Source organism: Tenrec ecaudatus, chromosome 2 (genome assembly GCF_050624435.1).
Source record: "Tenrec ecaudatus isolate mTenEca1 chromosome 2, mTenEca1.hap1, whole genome shotgun sequence".
Taxonomy (NCBI): domain Eukaryota; kingdom Metazoa; phylum Chordata; class Mammalia; order Afrosoricida; family Tenrecidae; genus Tenrec; species Tenrec ecaudatus.
In genome coordinates, this window is record NC_134531.1 from 67,016,751 (window position 1) to 67,040,519 (window position 23,769).

The 23,769-nt window shown below is 40.5% G+C and overlaps 1 protein-coding gene across 2 annotated transcripts; it reads left to right on the forward strand.

Moving 5' to 3' along the window:
* Positions 1–67: 67 nt before the first annotated feature.
* GTF2H2 (general transcription factor IIH subunit 2) lies at positions 68–23,769 on the forward strand. Of its 2 annotated transcripts, none has more exons than XM_075541143.1 (17): positions 68–99; positions 1,820–1,994; positions 5,017–5,093; positions 6,665–6,742; positions 7,067–7,103; positions 8,085–8,171; positions 8,830–8,880; positions 10,353–10,407; positions 11,365–11,470; positions 13,293–13,383; positions 13,555–13,642; positions 14,207–14,314; positions 15,368–15,431; positions 17,522–17,625; positions 18,132–18,234; positions 22,291–22,330; positions 22,674–23,769. In XM_075541143.1, exons 3-17 carry the CDS (start codon positions 5,038–5,040, stop codon positions 22,791–22,793), a joined length of 1,188 nt encoding a protein of 395 aa, XP_075397258.1. In that variant the 5' UTR covers positions 68–99; positions 1,820–1,994; positions 5,017–5,037; the 3' UTR covers positions 22,794–23,769. The 2 variants fall into 2 exon arrangements, with proteins under 2 accessions (XP_075397258.1, XP_075397257.1); XM_075541142.1 differs by lacking the exon at positions 68–99 and adding an exon at positions 106–316.

Below are 23,769 nucleotides of genomic sequence, written 5' to 3' on the forward strand. Positions count from 1 at the left end.
CAGGACTTCCGGAGGAACCCGGAGCTGATTGGGCGGGACTTCCGGCTTGGCCGGGGCTTCCGGCTTCAGCGGAAGTCCCGCCGGCGGAGTGAGTCACAGGTAGGGAGCGGTGAGCGTCTAGCGGTGCTTGTGACCGGCCGCGGGGGAAGCCCGGCCACTGGGAGGGACCGGCGCGGCGGCAGGCAGAGAGCTGGGCTGCCTGGACGTCTGGGGAAGCGAAGGGCCAAGGAGGGTGTGGAGAGGACGATTCCGTCTGGGAAGCTGCACAGAATTATCTAGGGCTGTAGCCTGGGAGAAAATGGCTCTCCTGCCTAAGGTAAAGCGCGCATTTAGGAAGTGTAGTCCTGGGTTCGAGTTCCGGTGCTGTCTTCAGCTGTGTGGCCTCGAACCAGTCCCCAAACCTCTGACCTCGGGCTGGTTACACATGGGAGAAAAGCAGACCAGAGTCACCTTTTTCTCATAGAGCTTGGAAGGATAAGGTGTGAGGAAGAGCTTCATAAATTGCTTAAATTTAGGCACTTCTCAGTCGTTTGGAGATAACCCTCTGAGCGCCAGTGACGGGGATCAACGCAATATACTTTACCTAGGGAAGGAGCTTTTCGGGGGTTAAGCTCCCAGGAAGCGGATCAGTGATATTTGTGAGCATTTCAATGTAAATTGAAAAATCATTGACCACTGGAGATGTCAAAGAAGCCACCAAATCTTTCTTTAGGACGTGTAAGTCCCTTGTAGCAGTACTCATTGCATCTCCCCCTTTGAACGTCTCCAGTGTGGGGGTCCTTAATATTGCTGTGTCCTCTCCCATGACTTCCCGTTACAGGGTTACCGGCATCTCTAATTAAGAAGCCTATGACTCCAGAGGCAAAAATGTTTTTGAGGACAATGAACCCAAACTGGTTCTACTTACTTTGTTTCTTAACCTTCAGCAAATTTAAAATAATAAACCAAAAATAAAACGCAGTTTAAAGATAGATGTGATGAGTACCAGTAACAATATTTTTCAGAATTTGAGTTCAAAACACCAAGAACATTTTGGTTTTTGATGTACACAGTTTAAAATTTTGGCATCAAAGTGCACCATTTAGTTACTGGGACATTCTGTATTATAACTTCATTGTCAGACTAACGAGGTGCCAATTTAATTAGTTGACATAGCATAGATGTTAGTATTCATTAAGTTACTTTTAGTTCCCTCAGGATACTAGATTGAGTCACTGGATATCCTAGAGCAAAAGAGGCTCTTAACCAAGGAGAGGTTTGTTGATTTAATGAAAGACATAAAAATGTAAGTTAATAACATTTGGTTGCAAGTGATGCCATGGAGCAGATCCTAATTTTCAACAGGTATTTCTAGTAGTCTATTATTTAGATTTTCAATTCATGCATCCCCCTTCTTACCCCCAACCAAAAAAGCAGCAGCAATGATAAAATGGAGGTTAAGGTCTTTGTGATAGTTGGGGTTTGTGCTCCCATGGCTAAAGATTTAGTAGACCCCAGTGTGGCCTAACACAATGTAATAAGTTTTATAATGAGATCTGCTATGAGCAGCTAGTCAACTGGAAGGAGAGGAGCCTGGGTCAGAATACCTTTGTTAAGGTCATTACCCTGATGATGTTTTCCCAGGGATGTGGCTTACTTCAAATTTAAGTGGGTGGTATAGAAAATACTGCTTTTTGCTGGGTGTGGATCTTAAATTTTGCTTATTGATCGCCGGTTCCTTGGAGTTGAGCCAACAGCCTGGCATATTGCCTGCTGATTATCAGAGTCACCAACAGCCTGCCCTCTGACTTGCTGACTTTGGATGCATTCGCCTCTACAGCCACAAGCCTGACTTCTGACCCTGGATTCATTCACTTCTGCTGCCACCGGCCTGCAGTCTTCCTGCTGATCTTGGGTTCATCAGTCCCTGAAGCTACTGAAGCTTACAGCCTGACATCTGACCCACAGATTGGTGAACTGCCCAGACTTGGATCTTTGCTCTGACCAAAGCAGAGGTTTGTGTCCTTGCTTTTTGACACAGGTTTCCTTTGAGGCATCACTTATGAAAGAATGAATCTGAAAGAGTGGGTTGAAAATGGGAGATTCCATTGGGAGGGCAGGTGAAGTGTGATGGGTACTCTTAAGTAGAAACCTCACTGTGTGTTGAGGTAATGACGACAAGGTTGTGATGAATCATCGCTTAGAGTCATTGCTGAAGAAGCTTCCTTGAAGACAAGACAGGGCCTATCTCCTGGGTTGTGGAAAGTCATTAGGAATTTGGGGGAAGTCAGATTAAAGGATCAGCACTCAGGATAGGTGATGTACTGGAAAAAATTTTAATTAATTTGTCTCTTTAGCTTCTGCCTATTGGTCATAGTTGATCTTGTGCATGTGGAGCAAGCATGAATCATCTTACCATACACCCCTTCATCATGAGACGAATTGGTCTTGCATTTTTTCTTTTTCTTTTAAAAATTATTTTATTGGGGGCTCCTACAACTCTTATCACAATCCATACATGCATCCATTATGTCAAGCACATTTGTTGCCATCATTCTCAAAACATTTGTTTTCTACTTGAGCCCTTGATCAAAATGTAATTATTATTTTGTCATGTCTTACACTGTCCAATGTCTCTCTTCATTCACTTGTCTGTTGTCCATTCCCCTCTGAGGGGTTTATATGTAGATCCTCGTGATTGGTTCCCCCTTTTTAAGTATCTTGTAGCATGAGCTCAGTCCTTCCTCTCCATCCTGCATGTTTCTCTTCAAATTCTTGTCAGTTGTTCTTTATTTCTTTTAAAAGTAAGCATCAGAAAGAGCATTTCAACAATGGTATCTGTACTTTTTAATGTAGGTACTCAATTTTTTTGCTATAATATAGACTGAGTAGTTTCTTAATTTAAAAAAAAGGGTTTAATTTTAATGGTTTCACTGACATAAAAGTCACACACCATGCATTTCAGAAGTCAAGTCACATTTGTAAGAGTTGTGTCTTAACTATTTTTGGGAATCATATTGTTTTCTTTGACACCATTGAGTGAGTTCAGACTCGTGGTGATCGTAAATAAAACAGAATGAAGCATCGCCTGATCCTAGCCCTCCTCACAATGATTGCTTGTGTCAGTTCACCTTGCTGGGGGTCTTCCCCCTTTTAATGACCCTCTGCTAAGCATGATCTTCTCTAAAAACCTATTAATGTGTCCAAAGTACTTACGACCACATCTCACCATCCTTCTTCTACAGAGCATCCTGACTGTACTTCTTCCAAGACATACTTGTTTGTTCTTCTGGTCATCATATGCAGTATACTAGGCCAACATCGTAATTCTAATGCATCAATTTTTCTGTGGCCTTCCTTATTCATTGTCCAGCTTTTGTATGTATATGAAGGGATTGAAAACACTGTGACTTGAGTGAGACAACCTAGTCCTTAAAGCAACAGCTTTACATTTTTGATGTATTTAACATCTTTTGCAGCAGATTTGCTTAATACCGTATTTCATTTGATTTCTTGTCCCTGCTCCCATGGGTAAGGAGTCCTGGTGGCATAGTGGGTTATGAATTGAGCTGTTAACTGCAAAGTCAGCAGTTCATATCCACCAGTTGCGCTGAGAAAGATGAGACTTTCTACTCTTTTAATGAGAGTCTTAGAAACCCACGGGAGCCAGCCTGTGTGATCACGTGGTCCCGAAGGGATCAGTTATAAGGCATCAAAGAATAAAAAATCATATCATTGGCTGCACACCTGCATGATACGATCGCCGAGGACAAACGGGTGCATAAGCAAATGTGGCGAAGAAAGCTGATGGTGCCCGGCTATCAAAAGAGATAGTGTCTGGGGTCTTAAAGGCTTGAAGGTGAACAAGCGGCCATCTTGCTCAGAAGCAACAAAACCCACATGGAAGAAGCACACCAGCCTGTGTGTGCACAAGGTGCCAAAGGGATCAGGGATAAGGCATCATCATAAAAAAAAAAATCTTACCATAGTGAATGAAGGGGGAAGTGCAGAGTAGAGACCCAAAGCCCATTTGTCGGCCACTGGAGATCCCCTCACAGAGGGGTCTAGGGGAGGAGATGAGTCAGTCTGGGTGCGATGTAGCACCAATGAAGAATACAGCTTTCCCCCAGATCCTGGATGTTTTCTCCCCCCAACTACCATGATCCGAATTCTACCTTGCAAGTCTGGATAGAGCAGAGGTTGTACATTGGTGCATATAGGAGCTGGAGGCACAGGGGATCCAGGGTGGATGATACCTTCAGAACCAGGGGGTGAGGGGCGATACTGGGAGAGTAGAGGGTGAGTGGTTTGGAAAGGGGGAACTGATTACAAGGATCTACATGTGACCTCCTCCCTGGGGGACAGACAACAGAGAAGTGGGTGAAGGGAGACACCGGATAGGGCAAGATAGGACAAAATAATAATCTATAAATTATCAAGGGCTCATGAGAGAGGGGGGAGCGGGAAGGGAGGGGAAAAAAAAGAGGACCTGATGCCAAGGGCTTAAGTGGAGAGCAAATGCTTTGAAAATGATTAGGGCAAAGAATGTACAGATGTGCTTTATACAATTGATGTATGTATATGTATGGATTGTGATAAAGAGTTGTATGAGCCCCTAATAAAATGTTTAAAAAAATAAAAAGAAAGAAACCCACGGGCGCAGTTTCAGCATGTCCTTTAGGGTTGAAGTGAGTTGGAATTGAGTTAGAGGCAGTCGGTGTGAGTTTGAGTACTAACCTGGGTGTTGATTGTGGATCCAAGTACAGTGAAGTCCTTGGCAACCTCAGGCACTTCATGAGGTAGCTTATGATGAAGAACTGATGGTGTTGAAGTAAGAAGTCTAAACTAGACCGAAGACAACGGTGAGAAACAAAGCTCCCGAAATTGACAGATCACTAATTGAGCTGCTGTAATAAATGGGTGAAATACTGAAAGCACTCGCTCATCTATGCCAAAAAATGTGAAGAACAGCTAATTGAATGCATTTAGTGACAAACCTTTAGAATGTTCACAATATTATCGGTTATTGAATTACAGGATACATCTTAAGAAAAAAAAATGGATGATGAACCGGAAAGAACAAAGCGATGGGAAGGAGGCTATGAACGAACGTGGTAAGTACTGTACTGTTTTCCTCTTTAAATTTTTATATGGGACTCACACACACACACACACACACACACACACACACAGCTTTATTCAGATATATTTTACATATCTTAGAATTCACCCCTTTCCAGTGTACCATTGAGTGATTTCTTTTAGAAGATGCACTGAGTGTGCCGCCATTGAGAAGCCCTGGGGCGTAGTGGTTACATGTCGGACTGCTAACTTCAAGGTCAGCAGTTTGAAACCCCCAGCTTGCTCTGTGGGAGAAAGATGGGCCTTTGTACTCTCATACAGAGTTACAGCCTCTGAAACACACGGGGCCAGTTCCACCCCATCCTATGGGTTGCCGTGAGTCAGAATCAACTCAGTGGTAGGGAGTTTGGTGTAGCTATCACCAGAAAAACAATTTTAGAACATTTTTGCCACCTCAATACAATCCCTAATACTGATTTAAAGTTACACCAATCCTCAATTTACAACAGGGCTCTGCTCCAATGACACATTTTAGTTGATTCTGAGCTACTCAGAACTTTTTATTTTTAACTTTTCCTTATTGAATATTATGTCAGTATCTTTATAAAACTAATCTTTAAACATATGCAAGTGAACATCTGAGCAGGATAGCAGTAACAAATTACACATTGCAACATTGTATTTAGTGCATACTACTAATGATAAGATGATTTTTCTAAAGTGGATGCTCTTAAATTGTGACTACCTGTGAGGCCATTCTTACATTCAGCCCTAGGCAACCACTGTTCTACTGTCTGTATCGATACAGTTACCTGTCCTAGACATGTAATATAGTTAAGCACTACATCGTCTCTGATGTCTGGTTTTTTTTACTTAGCATGCTGTTTTCAAGGTCCATCTAACAGTAGTTTGTCATTGTTGTTACTATATAGTATTCCATTATGTGATAAGTGACATGTTGTTTGCATATGCTGTGGTGTATATTCATGTGCAAATCTTTGTGTAAACTTACTCATTTCTCGTAGACATATCTTTAAACAAATAATTATTTCTAATAACAGGATTTCTAAAATATGGGTTTTTTTGTTGAGAATATACACAACAGAAAGTAAGCCAATTCAACAGTTTCTACACGTACAATTCAGTAACATCACATTCTTGAGTTGTTCATCCATTCTCATCCTCCTTGTCTGAAATTATTCCTCCCCTATTAACATAAACTCACTGCCCCTCAAGTGTCGTATCTGATCTTTCCCGTTGCTGTTGTCAGGTTGAGCCGATGCAGGTAGAACTGGGGAAAAGCACATACTCAAGACAAACTTTTTTTTTTAAAGCAAAAAAAGTACTATTAGATTTTAAGAAGACTTGAGAGGATCTTTTTGGTATAAGGTTTAACGATCATCTCAGGACAGGTGTTTTAGGGCTTCATGGATTCCATGAGGACTTGGAATTCTGTTTTGTATTGTCTCCCTTTTGATCAGAATTATTTCATGGACTCGGATCAAAATGTTTAGTACCCATTGCCAGACACCACTTAATTCGCATGACAAAGGGGTCACTTGTTCAGGGAGGCAATTTGTCACATATTTCATTTCCTCCTTAGGGAGATTCTTAAAGAAGATGAATCTGGATCACTTAAAGCTACAATAGAAGATATTCTCTTCAAGGCAAAGAGAAAAAGGTATGTCCAATTTCATAAGTGTGTTACAAAAGATAAAAGTCCTTTCAGCTTTCTGTCCACCTGTCACCCACTCTGCAGTGTGCCTTTTCACTGTGTTTCAGGGAAACTGACCTGTTACCTTCTGAACTGGGTAACGTCCCAGGGACCTACCCTGTCCTCAGCAGGGAAGTGGGTCTTCAAAGACCTGTAGTTATCAGGTGTTAATAGTTTAGTAATTATAAACACGTAGTATATCACTAGAAAATATAAGCTAGTTGGAAAGTTGTATTAATTTTTTAAGGTGGTATATGGTATCTCATTGAAATTTGTACCTAATTTTAACAGAGTATTTGAGCACCATGGACAAGTTCGGCTTGGAATGGTATGTTACTGCTTTTCTTCCTTTATTGATACAAACTAGTTTGGGTAGTTAGTAGAGTAAACAAAGGTAAACAAGCCGCCAACTAGCTCAGAAGCAATAAAGCCCACATGGAAGAAGCACACCAGCCTGCGCAATCACGAGGTGTCGAAGGGATCAGGTATCAGGCATCAAAGAACAAAAATCATATCATTGTGAATGAGTTGGGGAGTGCGGAGTGGGGACCCAAAGCCCATTTGTAGGCCACTGAAAATCCCCTTACAGAAGGGTCTCGGGGAAGAGACTAGCCAGTCAGGGTGCAGTGTAGCAATGTTGAAACATGCAACTTTCCTCTAGTTCCTAAATGCTTCCCCCCGCCCACCGACTATCATGATCCCAATTCTACCTTACAAATCTGGCTAGACCAGAAGATATCCACTGATACAGATAGGAACTGGAAACACGGAACCCAGGGTGGATGATCCTTTCAGGACCAGTGGTGAGAGTGGCGATACTGGGCGGGCGGAGGGAGGATGGGTTGAAAAGGGGGAACCGATTATAAGGATGTACATGTGACCTCCTCCCTGAGGGACGGACAACAGAAAAGTGGGTGAAGGGAGACATCGGACAGTGTAAGATATGACAAAATAATAATTTATAAATTACCAAGGGTTCATGAGGGAGGGGGGAGTGGGGAAGGAGGGGGAAAATGAACTGATGCCATGAGCTTAGGTAGAGAGCAAATGTTTTGAGAATGATGAGGGCAATTAATGTACAAATGTGCTTTACACAATTGATGTATGTATGGATTGTGATAAGAGTTGTGTGAGCCCCTAATAAAACGATTTTAAAAAATAGAATAAACAAAGTAAACTTAACAGTCTTTAAAAAGATTATATATGTGTGTGTGTATATGTATACATGTACACACACACATATATAACACTAATAAAATTCTTACATTTTTGGTGCAAAATGAGTTTGAAAATTGGTTTTTTTTGGTAGATGCGCCATCTGTATGTGGTAGTAGATGGATCAAGAACAATGGAAGACCAAGATTTGAAGCCTAATAGATTGACGTGTACGCTAAAGGTAAAAGACAATTGTAGCCGTTCTCAATGTGGGGAAGGATGAAGAATGCTTTAAAAAGCGTTTACAGAATGCAGTGTTCTTGTTTCTAATGTGAATGCATGCCGACTATTTCCAGCTCTCAGTTGGTGCTTGTCCTCGAGTGGATTCCGATTCCTGGTGACCCCATAGGTGTCAGAATTGTGTTCCACGGCGTTTTCAGGGCCTGGTTTTCCAGAAGAAAATGTCAGACAGCTGTCTCTGGGTGGACCCAAAATTTCAGCCTCTGAGTTAGTGCTAAGCATACGAGCTGCACTTCCCAGGAGCTTCTACCCTGAATGAGGTGTTGCTGTTGTGTCCTGTTGAGTTGATTCCGACTCAGTGACTCCCGTGACAGTGCGGAACTCTCCCATAGAGTTTGCTAAGGTTGCAGACCTTTAGAGGCGCCAATTACACAGTGTTTTCTCCTGCGGCACTGCTTGATTGCAGCCAACAATTTTTCCAATAGCAGTTGAATGAGTTGTACGAGCCCCTAATAAAATGATTTTTTTTAAAAAAACCTAAATCTGTAAGATTAAAAATTATGGAAAAAGTGAAAAGTCATTTTCATAAAACACTAATCAGATGTGTTCTCTGAAAGCTATTATGTGCTTAACTAGTTTGTTTGATTTTTTTTAAACAGTTGTTGGAATACTTTGTAGAGGAGTATTTTGATCAAAATCCTATTAGTCAGGTATGTATACCATGATAGAATTCAGAATTAGATTCCTAATATTGCTGCCAAATGTAATTTGTATTTTAAAAGTACGTATATTCTATGAATTATTCAATGATTCAAGCTGAGAATTGGTCAAAGCCAAAGTAACTCTAAATTTAAGCAAAAACAGTGAATGATAGCTAAATCTATTTTTCATAAGCAACATGAAACAGTTTCTTACATGTTATTCTTTGTATTTTATTGACATATAATTCACATATCATACAGTTCAGTAGTTCAGCCATAGTAAGAGTCGTGCAGTCACCACCACACTCAGTGTGAGAGTAGTTTCTCTCTTTTCATTATTGTCGTTAGCTCGTCCATGTCCTTCGCCCCTCCTGTCATGTCCCCAGGTAATTAATAATCTTTGATTTGCCTATCCTGGCTCTCATATACAGAAAAACACAACAACAATGACAAAATGCAACAAAGAAAAATCTCAATAGGAAATAATTTTAAAATTTGAATAAAAACTGAAATTTAAAGTGGGTCAAAAGGAAGATGAAAAGGTGTAGCATTTTAACTTATCTGCGTCTGCCACAGTTGACACAGCAATGCTCTCTGTCTGGCAACAAGACTTAAGCCTCTCGGGACCCTGTAAATGGATTTGGGCTTCCACTTGTCATCCACAATCTTCTGCAAGCTGGGTATTTAGAATGTAAGCTCTGATCCCATCCCCTCCTCCGGATTGGATTTTAGCATTTATAATCCTTAGTTCACTCATACTGGTGTGCTTTTTCCATGTGGACTTAGTTGATGCCTCACTTTAGATGGCTGCTTGTTTGAGACGAACCTCTACGACCCAGTTGCTAGTCTTACAGCCTGGGCTTCATGTGGTTTCTTCACCACACTTTGCTGTGACATCCATGTCTTCAGTGATCTCTACGTGAGGCTGACCATCAAACAAGGTCATTTCATAAGAACTAATTGCCCTTACAATTAGGGCTATGATTAAGTGTGAGCTCCCAATCCTTCATATATCTGGTTTATATATATATATCTGTTTCATTTTAGAGACAGCATTGTTTTATTGGAGAACATTATAAATCATCCTCATGGAGCTGATAGTATCAGTAGTTTAACCAGTGGTATGGCATTTGAAGCACTGTTGAGAAAAGGAAATTACACATGCATAGGCCAGCATTTTAGACCATAATCTATGAAGTGTTGACTTGTACAGATTGAAAGCTTAAATGACTAAATGCTATTTACACAGAGTGAGAGCTGTGGATAGGGCAAAACCATTCACAGAGGCAGAACCATGCCTGCCAGACTATCACGTTTTATAACAAAGCGAAGAGAGCATGGAAGTAGTAAATATACGCTAGTCCCAGGCCACCGTTTGCTTATTCTTTGGTAGTAATTTATTTTAACTATGTTGATTTTTACTGGAATGTACTAATTTGTTACGCTGAACTAACAATAGGTCATTTTGTTTTTATTTTGAGATTGGAATAATTGTAACGAAGAGTAAGAGAGCTGAAAAACTGACCGAACTCTCAGGTATGTTTTGTTGATACATGTTGTTAGGGGGCACCGAGTCAGCTCCAATTAATACTGATCCTATGTGCAACAGAATGAGATGCCTGCCTCTTCCTCACAATGGTTATGCTGCAGCCCATTGTTGCAGCCATTGTGTCAGTGCTTCTAGTCTAGAGCGTTCCACTCGTTTGACACCCCTCTCCCTCACCAAACTTGATGTCCTTCTCCACGGACTGGTCTCTCCTGACAACATGTCCAAAACGCGTGAGACTAAGTCTCCCCATCCTTGCTTCTAAGAAGCATTCTGGCTGTACTTCTTGCGAGCTAGAGTTATTTGTTCTGTTGGCAGTATGTGGTATATTCAGTACTCTTCAGCACCAGGGCTCAAATGCATTGGCTCTCTTGCAGTCTTTCTCATTCAGTATCCAGCTTTCACATGTCTATGAGGTGATTGAAAATCCCATGGCTTGGGTCAGATGCACCTTGGTCCTCAAAGTAACATCCTAGCTTTTCTTGTGCAGCACATTTACCTAAAGCAATGTCAATGGATCTCTCAACTGCTGACTCAATGAGCATTGATTGTGAATCCAAGCAAGATGAAATCCATGTTAGCTTCAGTCTTTTCTCCATTTATCATGTTGTTACCTATTAGTCTAGTTGTGGCGATTTGTTTTCTCACCCTGAAGGGCTCATATTCCAGCACTATATTAGACAGCATTCTGCTGCTATTGATAAGGGTTTCACTGGCCAATTTGCTTTACAAATAAATGAGCATTCCCGTCCTGCCCTGTCCATCAAGAGTAATAACGCCAGTGAGCTGGAGCGCCCAGCCTCGCAGCATCAGGCCAGCCGCCACGGCGCAGTGAGCCGACAGAGGAGTGGTGACTTCACATCACAGATCTTTCAATTTGGGAGAAACATCCATTCTTAGAATGCACTGGATTGTATTAAAAGTAAATTATTTTATTTCTATTTCAGGAAACCCAAGGAAACATGTAACATCTTTAAAGAAAGCTGTAGATATGACCTGCCATGGAGAACCATCTCTTTATAATTCCTTAAGCCTGGCTATGCAGACTCTGAAGTTAGTACTCTACATTTCTTGTTGATTTGGAAGGTTTTTGAATGAGTGAAATGATAATATGGTACTATGAGTGTCCATAAACTCAGTTATAATCAAAACCATTGTTTAGAAGGTAAAATAGAGGCAGCGCAGCACCGGCGAAACAGACAACGTTCTTCTGGTGTTTTAAGGCTTCCCCCCCCCCCCCCAACTATCATGACCCCAGTTCTACCTTACAAATCTGGCTAGACCAGAGCAGGTACACTGGTACAGATAAGAACTGTGGACACACAGAGTCCAGGACAGATAAACCCCACAGGAACAATAATGGAAGTAGCAATACCATGTGGGTGGGGGAGAAATAGGGAACTGATTGCAATGATCGATGTATAACCACACACTCCCCAGGCTGACGAACAACAGAATAGGGATGAAGGGAGACTTCAGATGGTATAAGATATGAAAATAATAGTAAGTTATAATTTATCAAGGGTCATGAGGGTCGGGGAATGGAGGAAAAAATGAGCTGATACCAAGGGACTCAAGTAGAAAGAAAATATTTTGAAAAGGATGATGGCAACACATACAGATGTGCTTGACACAATGGATGTAGAGATTGTTATAAGAGCTGTAAGAGCCTCCAAGGATTTTTTTTAATAAGCAATTAAAAATATTTTTAGTATGTTGTTGCGTGATAATTTTATTTTTAATTTACATTTTAGTAGGTGAGGCATATGCTTAAAAGTTTTAGAAAAATCTAATCAGTACTATTACAAGTAAAACACATTGAAAAATATTTAAGATGGATTGTTTATAAAATTTCAGTAACCTGATGGCGTAGTGGTTACGTATTGGGCTGCTAGCCACAAGGTTAGCATTTTGAAATTCCCAGCTGCCTTGTGGGAGAAAGATGACGCTTTCTACCATTGTAAAGAAGTACAATCTGGAAACTCACAGGGTCGTCCCACCCTGGCCATAGTGCTGCTGTGCGTTAGCAGTTTCCGCTGTGCAGAGTATAGTTAAGAAATCCAGAGGAAGGAAGGTTCAGTGTAGCGAAAGCACACACGGGGTTTCCATGAGTAGGAATCAACAGTGATAACTAGCTTATATATTTTGCCTGTGGATAGTTGGCCCTGATTTACTCTTGGTATTCCTGCATGGTACCTATCTTTCAAGCTTTGTAGAAGTTAGGAAGACAGTAACGCATGTAAAAGAAGTAGACATGATGACAGTATCCATCAGGGCCACGTGTGAGCCTGATAGGGAAGGTCTTAACAGGAAAGCTATAAAGCTGGTAAAACTGCTCAGAAACATCGGAATCCCATAGCAAAAAGAGCCCACCGCATCTTAAACGTCCATAAGTTACTACCTAATTAAAATGAAATATAAATAACAATACTTACAATGATTGAGTCATCATGAGCTTAAGAGATAGTCTTTAAGAGGTAATTGTGTTACACCACTAATAATGCTGCTAGTGGATCCGTAGGTTGTTTCCACACTTGCCAGTGTTCATTTACTCTTTGAAAGAAGCTTATTACAATACAAGCTGTATGATGTCAGGAATCTTGCTGGTCATCTTTGTGGTTTTACTCCCAGATTTTAAACAAGCGCTCAGTAAATGGAGAATTGAATAAATGAATCATTGACGAAGAAAAGATCTGTATAGATCTCTTGAGAAGATAGACGTTAAAGATTTGAAATATTCACTATTCGTTCCCTTGCAGAGTTGAAACTAGATGTTCTGTAGTTTAGATACATGCATCATGTGTAGGGTTCCTTCTGGGTAATGCGAGAGTAAAGGGTTTGTTATGACTAATTGGGGTGCTTTATCTCTCTTTAGACACATGCCAGGACATACAAGTAGAGAAGTCCTAATCATCTTTAGCAGCCTGACAACTTGTGATCCGTCCAATATCTATGATTTAGTCAAGGTAGAACCGTGCATTTCTTTATAATTATAGTCAAAGTTACAACTCTAAAGAGAATGCTGGACTGAAGTTAACACAGGTTTTTAGAGCATTCTTTTTTCAAACACATTCATTCTGACTGTTTTTCTTCTCTCCCTCACCTGCCCCCTACCCTCTGTCTACTTGCATTTGAAGACTCTGAAGGCAGCTAAAATTAGAGTATCGGTCATTGGATTGTCTGCCGAAGTTCGCGTTTGCACTGTCCTTGCTCGTGAGACTGGTGGTAAATACTTAGGCTTTTTAACATGTTTCATCATTACCATGTAAAAAATAACACTTAATTAAACTAGTCTAAGTATTGCAATGTGTTTAAGCTTCTACATTTCTACCAGTTTCTGTTCTGTAGTCAGTTTAATATATCATTGATTCTTTAAGATAGCCTCCTTAAATGCAAGAAAATATTATATACCGAGAAGAGCACTGTATCACTCTTGGCAAGGTAGCAATTTCAGTAAGTGAGGCTTCAAAAAGTTTGTTTAAAAAATGACATTATCTTTTTATTTCATTTTACTGTGAACTCTGTGAAAGCCCTTCGTATATAATATTTTGTTTAAAAAAACATTTAAAAACATTTGGCTATAGTTAAATTATAATTATAGTTATTCTCAGAGATGTCACTTTAGAGATGATATTAAGTAAAGTTTTTAAAATGACAATGTAGCTTAAATATCTGAAATGTACTTTTTAGATGATACATCTTTTACAGAATTACATAGAAATTATAATTTGCTCTTACGTCTGGAAAGCTAATTTCTTTTCATCTTGTTTTACTCTTTTGTCTTGTTAGGCTCATACCACGTAATTTTAGATGAAAGCCATTACAAAGAATTACTAATGCATCATGTTAGCCCTCCTCCCGCCAGCTCCAGTTCTGAATGCTCACTTATTCGTATGGGTAAGGGTTTATTCTGTGTTTCTATCAAATAAACACTTGGCATATTTATTGTGGTTCACATTAGCCTTTCTCCTTTCATGTGCACAAGTTGCTATTTAGCATTTAAGTCTTTTTTCACTCCATTGTTTTTTTATTAGGAAATAAGTAATACTAATGGGGCACTGTGGGAACTAGAAAGAAAACCCACCAGTCACCACTGACTGGAGAATACCACTGTCTTTGTTTTATTAAGGCTGGAAAGGTCGAAAGCACTTTGCTCATGGGAAAAATACTTGCGATATTAAGAAAGTTGAAAAGCAGCTATAATAGAGGCCTTCAAAATATTTGTTGGAAACTGAATCGAAAGATAATGGACATTTTTCTATGAATTTTTAAACCTGCAAGTTCCCCTTCTGCCCCACTTCCCGCCAGTAACACAAAGTATGCAAAGACGTAAAGTTACGCCAAATTGCTAAAAGTGATCTTTTTTTATTTTGGGGGAGTGGGTAGAATAATGGGTTTGGAATCATTTGGAAAAATACTTTGTTTCTAAAACATTTACAGCTCTCTGTCACATTAAACACATATTCTGGTTGGTTTTTACTTTTATATAGTTAATATATAGGTAATTTAACATTTTTATATAGTGATTTCTCTTATTATTTCTGCTTTCCGTAAGTATGTTTTCAGAGCTCATATATACCAGGAGCAAACTACATGAAAAGTTTGGATATTCCAAAAATTTAATTCTTAAATAAAGGGAAGAAAGCACAAGGGTTTCAAAAAAACTTGTGGAAACAATGAAAAGAAATGGAAACGTTCCCCACACGCTCTGAAGCCCTCTCGCATGTGAGAGAAGCTCCAGTATGTCAGACGTACTTGAAAAATCAGTTTTCTCCTTTGAAAGCAGTGTGTGTTGATTGTTATTCAATGAGAAAATGGAGATCAGAACTTTAGAATCAGAAGTCGTGTGGGGTCATGTTTTCCTCTGTGCCTCACTTGCAGTGTTCTTGTCATCTGGAGTCACAGTCAGTCTCAGTGTAAAGAGAGCATAATGCATTGTCTTCTGTGCAGGGTTTCCTCAGCACACTGTCGCTTCCCTGTCGGATCAAGACGCAAAACCTTCATTCAGCATGGCGTAAGCACAGACCTTAAAATTCTATTGTCAATTTTGCATTTTCAGTTCCTTACTCAATTTACAAATTTTTTTAATGAGCTTTTGAAATGCTGCATTTACGTAACTGTAAAAGGGAATGAAATCTTTGTAGACGTCTATGGAATAATCTTCAAGAGAGTCTTTATAAGGGGACTTCAGAAAACTTGTGGGGAAATTCCCGTGTCTTTTATTTACATTTTAACACAAACTTTTTGAAGCCCCCGTGCAATGCAGTAGATTTAGTAGAAACTTCTATAGTTCTTACATATGTGTTTATATTAAATAATAAATATAACAATAATGGAAGTATAAAGCAAAAGTGTTTTAAAAAATAATTCCCTGAGAAAAGGGGTGTGAGGACAGACAAAGGTGCCAGGTATAGATTACCAATATTTCTGAATATACCTTGTTTGGAAGTTTATATTTTATGTGATTATAATACAAGCGCTAAATTGAAGAGTGAAAGTGTAACAGGGATAAAAGTTACCCAAGACCTTCGTGACCCCCCTCCCCTCAAAAAACCCACATACCCATACTAATCTATAAACCAGTAATTGTCGGACATTAGACCTCAAGACGTGCGGGAAGTGACCCCTTGAAGGTGAAAGGAAATGAGTGAGGTGGTTGCTCCCACATACCCTGCTCAGAGAAGCGGCCCCGAGCAGAGCCCTGGGGCCTTGCTGAGTTGAAGAGACAAAGTTCAGAGTTTGGGGCAGGTCGCGGGACTAGGAGTAGGTGTTCGGGGCAGACTGTGCGAGAGAAAGAAAGAACTCTCCGGTCTGCAGAAGGTCTCCCAGGAATTCGTAGCTGAGTCTTGATCAGCACGTGTGTGGGAGAAAGCTGCTACCAGAGACCGCGGAAAGAACACAGAAATGAGCAGGTCGGACAGTCTTCAGAGCTGCCTAGGGCAGCAAGTGGTTCATGTTGGCACAGTGTGGAACGACCTCCTAGTGTAAGGAATATTGAACAGAGCCCACAGTACTCAATCCCAATTAACCCCAACAGTGAGCTCGGACACAGGAACCATTGTGAAGATTGCGCAAGACCGTGGTGTCGTTCTGTACATTGGGTCAGAATCAACTCCACCATGACAAAATAATAGTTTATAAATTATCTATCAAGGGTTCATGAGGGAGGGCCGAGTGGGGGGGGGGGGGAATGAGCTGAAACCAAGGGCTCAAGTAGAGAGCAAATGTTTCGAGAATGATGATGACAACAAATGTGCTTGACACAATGGATGTATGTATGGATTGTGATAAGAGCTGTACGAGCCCGCAGTAAAATGATAAAAAAAAAAAAGAACCAACTTCACGGCACCACCACCACCAATTGATGACAACCTAACAAAGCTTAAAAGCAAGTTTTGAGCAGATGGAAAGATTTCCTGTCATTTCCAGAATTGCTTGCTGCCCCTGAGTGGGTTCCGACTCAGAGTGACGCTGTTAGACAGGCTGGAGCTGTCCTTTGGGTTTCTGAGAGTGTGACTCTTCACAAGAGTAGAGAGCCTTTCCCTGGTGGGTTCAAGCTGCCGACGTCAGTGCATAGCCCATGGCACTACCGGGGCTTCCACGGCCAAGGATAATATCCCCAAATATTTAAAGAGATGCAAAAAAAGATCCAGGACCCACCACAGCAAACTTCTCAGTGTCTGGCAGCCAGTCAAAAGTTAGCAGGAATGCCAAGGATTAGGAAACGAGGACCCTAACAAGGGAAAGGAAATTCAGTGGGAACATGCCTGATAATATGCAATTGATAGAATTAGAATCAGAGACATTAAAGTGTGGAAGGCAGAGGAGAACTTGGAACATGATAGGAAGAGATAGGGAGGCAGAAAAACTCCAGCCGTCTCAAGATGAATACATTAACATGAAAAAGAATCACCGAGTGGGATCAGCGCTGCAGGAGAAAAGATTCGTGAATCAAAACAAAAACTTCAAAATAGAAGTTCAGAGGGAAAAACACAACAAAGATTAAAAAATGAACAGAGCCTGATGCAGATTTTAAAAGCCAGGTCCCGCTCTTGCTCCCCCTCGCTGCTTACCTTCCTCACAGTGACTGTCCTGTTCCCACAGGCATCTCGATAGCACTTCGGAGCCAGGGCTCACGTTAGATGGCTATTTCTGCCCACAGTGCCGGGCAAAGTACTGCGAGCTTCCTGTTGAATGTAAAGTCTGTGGTAAGAAAGCCGTTCCTCCTTAGCACTAACGTTCTTCAGTACCTGCTTACCTGCATGCTGCTAAAATAAACCAAGACGGTGAGATTTCCTCTGTAAAAGCTTGCTCTCCTGTGAGTAACAAGCCTGCTACCACCAAGAATAAATACAGATTCAGGAAATTTCCAGATGCCTTATCTTTATGAGAAATGTCTGTAATTAAAGTCAGGGCAATGGATTTTGCAGATTTTTTTTGTAGCCCTTACCTTTGCAAAATCATTCTATAATTAGAATAAGGGAGTTAAAGTGAAAGAATTACGGAGTTTTATTTCGTCTAAGCAAATAGACTAGGAAAGATCGCCGTAGTCGCTTAGCAACAGAAGCAAGACTCCATCCCTGGAATCTCCTTTTATGGTTGCAGGGAGTGAATACTTAGAAGCCTAAAAGGAGCTTGAAATATTAAGTCTAAGTTGTACCATTTGACCTTGAGTTTATGAGGTGGGCTTGTGAACATGTCTCTTTTGTCTTAGGCCTTACTTTGGTGTCTGCTCCTCACCTGGCCCGGTCCTACCATCATTTATTTCCTTTGGATGCTTCTCAAGAAGTCTCCCTGGAAGAGCACAATGGAGAAAGGTACATGAGTTTTGGGTCATTTCAAGCTGCTGGCCTTGGCGGGTAGCAGCACAGTGCGCAACCGCGACACCGCCGGGGAGGTTAGTGAGTTTTGATTAATTTATAACCTTTGTAAGTGGCGAGTGTTATAGAAATGTTCAAATAGCTTGTGAGCACACTAAAGATAGTCTTTAACTTGCACATGATTACTTCTAATTTAGAAAATTAAATGCAGGATGTGTTGATTATGACTGAAGAAACTATTAAAGAGAACTGGTAATTTTCTTTTTTTAAAAATCATTTTATTGGGAGCGCTTATGGATATCATAATGGTAATTTTCTTCAACACAACTGTGTGTCATAAGAATTGTGGTGGGCTAGGAAAAAAATTCAAAAACCAAACTCACTGCCATTGAGTGAATTTTGACTCACAGCCGCCCTGTAGATCAGAGTTAGAGCTGCCCCCGTGAATTTCTGAGACTGTACATCTCAGAGACGGGTATCTTTGGACTGCCGACCTTGTGGCTGGCAGCCCTGGTGAGCCAGTGGCAGGGAGGAGGGGGGGCTTGAACTTTTAAAAAACAGGTTTTGGGGGGTTTTTTGCACCTAATCCACATATCATACATTTCAATAGTTAATAATCATATCAAGAAGAGTTGAACAATCATGACCACAGTCAATTTTAGAGCATTTCTTCTTTCTGGTACTCATTGATATTAGCTCCCCATTTTCCTGCAACGTCTCCGCCACATCTCAAGAAGCTATTAATCCAGTTACTGTCTTTATGATAGATTTACCTATCCTGTATCTCATATATGGAAAACATGTAAGGGAAAAACTGTTTTATGACGACATAAAATGGAGCAAAACCTCAATCCAAAAGAAACTAGGAAGTATTAAAAGCCTGAAGATCAAATGAGAAGGTGTTAAATTTGAACCTAACTGCACCTGCTAAAATCCACTTTCTCTTTAAACATTTTTTATAATCCACTTTCTCAGCCCTCTGATAACAAAGTTAGTCCTTTCCCTGGTCAGAGACTTAACCCTTTTACTTTTTTTTCACTAAATTGAAACAGCTTTTTAAAAGTGTCAAAAGGGAAATCAATAAGATACTACATTGAAACCTAACTCTAATTACCATGGTGGTCTTTACAATGCTCTCTGTCTGATAACGAGGCTAGACTGGTCAGAGGACAGCCCTGGTTTCTGATAGGTACTACTTCTCCCTTCATGGCTGATTGTGAACTACCTTTAGTTCAGCGCCAGCTTTCACAATCCCTGCATATTTAGCAATGCCCTCTCTCAAGCTGATGCACTCAGCTCTACATGCCACACACACACACACACACAAATGAGACTAATACAGTTAGCGAGATTTTTGTCATTGCTTCTGCTGTGAAATCCGAGTAACATAGTCTGAAGAAAGGATGCTTTGTTGGAGTCATGGATTAGATTCAGGGAAGTGTAGGCTTGCTACTTTTAAGAACAACCAGAATTCAGGAACCATGGTAAGCATGGTTGACCTATTGGCTAGCAGATAATTTTATTTCTATCCACTTTGCTTTGCTTACACTTAAAAATGTTTGCTGGAAAAATTTCATTTAGCCTTCATAGATCAAAATTGTTATAGATTCCATGGAAATCTCTTGGTTTATATTACTACTTGCCTCTTGTTGGGTCTCTAGATGGTTTCTTTTGCTCTTGGAAAACAATGCTCATTATATCTTTGAACGTTTGCATATGCTTGATAACCTCTTACAGGTGGAATTGTCGAATCAGACTACATATGATTTGTAATCTTGAATAGATATTTTTAATTGTTCCCTAGAGAGGTTCCATTTGCTCTTTTCCCACACTTGGACACCTAATGCACTTGGAAACATTTGTGTATTGTTTAGATCTGACAAGTGACAACAAGTTGAACACATCAAGAGGTGATTTAGTCAGCTCAAGGGAAGACTAGGACTTAACCAGTTATGTGAGAAACCAAAAATAGTCACTCCAGTCCTGTTTTTTCTTTTTCATCATTTTGTTGGGGGCTCATACAACTCTTATCACAATCCATACATACATCCATGTGTCAAGCACATTTGTACATTTGTTGCCATCATCATTCTCAAAACAGTTGCTTTCTACTTGAGCCCTTGGTATCAGCTCCTCATTTTTTCTCCTCCCTCTCTGCGCCCCCTCCCTCATAAACCCTTAATAATTTATAAATTATCATTTTGTCATGTCTTACATGTCCGACGTCTCTCTTCACCCACTTTTCTGTTGTCTGTCGCCCCTGCCCTATGGGGGGGGGTGGCACGGTTTATATGTAGAGCCTTGTAATTGGTTCCCCCTTTCTACTCCATCTTCCCTCCACCCTCCCAGTATAGCCACTCTCACCACTGGTCCTGAGGGGTTCATCTGTCCTGAATTCCCTGTGTTTCCAGTTCCTATCTGTACCAGTGTACATCCTGTGGGCTAGCTGGATTTGTAAGGTAGAATTGAGATCGTGAGAGTGCAGGGGAGGAAGAACTGGAGGAAAGTTGTATATTTCATCATTTCTACTCTGCACCCTGACTGGCCCGTCTCTTCCCCGCGAACCTTCTGTAAGGGGATGCCCAGTTGCCTAGAGGTGGGCTTTGGGTCCCCATTACACACTCCCTCTCATTCACAAGGATAATACTGTTTGTTCTTTGATGCCTGTTATCTGATCCCTTAAACACCTCGTGATCGCACAAGCTGATGTGCTTCTGCCAATGTGGGTTTTGTTGCTTATGAGCTAGATGGCCGCTTGTTTATCTTTAAGCCTTTAAAATGCCAAATGCTAAATCTTTTTGATAGCTGGGCACCATTAGCCTTCTTCACCACATTTGCTTATGCACCTGCTTTGTCTTCAGTGATCGTTTGGGAATGTGAGCATCATGGAATGCCAGTTTAATAGAACAAAGTGTTCTTGCATTGAGGGAATACTTGAGTGGAGGCCTAATATCCATTTGCTACCTTAATACTAAACCTATAAATATATGTACTTAGATCTATTTCCTCATTATAATATATAGATATATTTACATATGTACATGCCTCTATAAATGCCTTTTTGTCTCCTAGTTCTTTCTTCTATTTCCTTTTACTTTCTTCTTGTCCCCCTATCATACTCAGCCTTCTTATCGGTTTCAGTAATTCCTCTTGGTTATATTGCCCTTTATCAAGCCCTTACCAGGCTTCTTACACCCTCCTCACCACCGATTTTTGATCACTTGTTGTTTCCACGTCCCTGGGTTTTTTACACCACTTCCTTTCCCCCACCTCTCCCTCTCCCATGCCCCCCTGGAACCATCGGTCCCTTTGTTTTCTCCTCCAGATTGTTTATCCAGCCTATCTTATCTAGATAGACCTGCAAAGATAATAATATACACAAAAACAAGACAAAACAAAGCAAGAAAACAAAATAACAACAACAAAAAACGACAAAAAATAGAAGACTGTAAATAGTTGCAGGTCTGTTTGTTGACCTTTAGGAGTGTTTCCGGGTGAGTCTGATGGGGTGCCCGGCCGTGGCCAAAGTCTAATTTTGATGCTCCCTCAGGACTTCCTTGCTCTCTCCCTTTGCTGTTCTTTTGCAGGCCTTTAGCATTTTGCCTCCATGTGGTGGGGTCAGATTGGGCGTAGTTCCCACACTGTGTCTCCAGTGTTGTCCCCTGTAGAGTTTTGAGTCAGTGAGGGATGTGTGTCTCGTAGTGGAGCTGGCCATCTGGTCTTCTCTCTGCGTTGGCTGCTCTGAGCTGGGATACCGTCTCCAGTCCTGTTTTGTAGGGTTTCATTTTCCTGTAGAGTTCCAGGCTCAGACACTTCACAGGGGTAATTTTATACTGCCCGTTCGGATCGCTCTAAGTCAGAATTAACTCAGTGCAGTGAGTTTCTCAGAAGGAACCCTAGTGGCTGAGTGCTTAAAGCACTTGCATGTCAGCTCTGCTCACATAAAGGTGACAGCTTTGTCACCCTGTGGGACAGTTCCTCTCTGTCCTGTAGGGGTGCAGAGTTAGAATCAGGTCAGCAATTCTAAACAATTCATAAACTTTCCTTTTTCAGATTTTGTTATGGATGCCAGGGGCCATTGAAAGACCAGCATGTAAGTTATTTTCTAACTATTAGGAAATATGTAAACAATTTGGAAGAAATGCTGTTGTAAGTTTTCAAGATTCATGTCAGGCTGTTCTTAGAAGTATAAACTTTTGTAGGTAGAGCTGATGTGGGAGCACTCACTCGTTTCTAAGGAGTAATATCTGGGGGAAGGAGGTATAGCCAGTTAAATTTGAGGGTGTGTTCATGGAAAGTGATAGGTTAGCCAGTAGGGAGCTGTTGATGGGAATATTACCGAGTAAAACAACTTGCCTTTTTTTTTTTTTTAACTCTGCTGTAAATAACATTTAGAAATTATCTTTATTTGTTCACTTTTCTTCTTTTCCCTGCAGGTCTATGTTTGTACTGTGTGCCAAAATGTTTTCTGTGTGGACTGTGATGTTTTTGTTCACGATTCTCTTCACTGCTGTCCTGGTTGTATTCATAAGATTCCAACGCCGTCAAGTGTTTGATCTAGATTCCTGCATCTACTACACATTGTATACGTTAAAAAGAAATTTAAAACTTTAAAAAAGTGATTCTTTAGAAGCTCCAATTAAAATAGGAAGAACAATTCAAAAACAACATCTGACTTAAGAAACTTATTGCATTGTATGACTTGGATGAAGTGCTAATAAAACTGTTAAAAAAAACCTTTTTGCTAAGAAAATGTACTATTTTTATTAAAATTTTTATTTGTAAACTATCACCAAACAACTGTACTTCAGTTGATTGTGTTTTCTATCATTTTGATAATATTTTAAAAGTCTCTGTATGTTTAAATATAATAGTATTTAAGTTACATGTAATGATTAAATTGATGTGATAATCTTGTCATTTTATAATAAAAATACAATCGTCATGGTTTAGTTCATTTTTAGCATAAAAGAAAATTAAAAGTACAGACTCGGTGTACGTTGAAAATTAATCAATAGCTAATCAGAATCGTGTCTGAGGTCTTAAAGGTTTATATTGAAACAAGCAGCCATCTAAGTGAGTCAACTTAAGTCCACATAGAAAAAGCACACCAGCTTGGGAGATCCACAGATGACCATAACAAAATTCAGATATGACGAAGAGAAAAGTATCAGCGCTAAAATGTGGACTCCCAGCTTGTAGAAGGCTGTGGGGGGCAGTGGGAGCCCAGAACCCTTTGGCAGATCCCCTCTCGACACAGGCAAAGGTCTGCAACAGCCTTCCTGTTACACACAGATCACTGTAATCCTGATTAGGCTGGATGAAACTGGATACTTGGCCAGTGGACCTCCCTCTAGACCCAACCTGATTTTGTTCCAGGTACAAGAATTTCTTGCTTGTTCCATGACAAAAATTCCTTTCCTGGCTTTTTAAATACCGATGGAGGTCTTTTCTGTATTGCTCATTGTTGGCATTTTTACAGTACTATTGTTTTTATTTTCTCTTTATTCTCACATTAAAAAAAATTTTTAT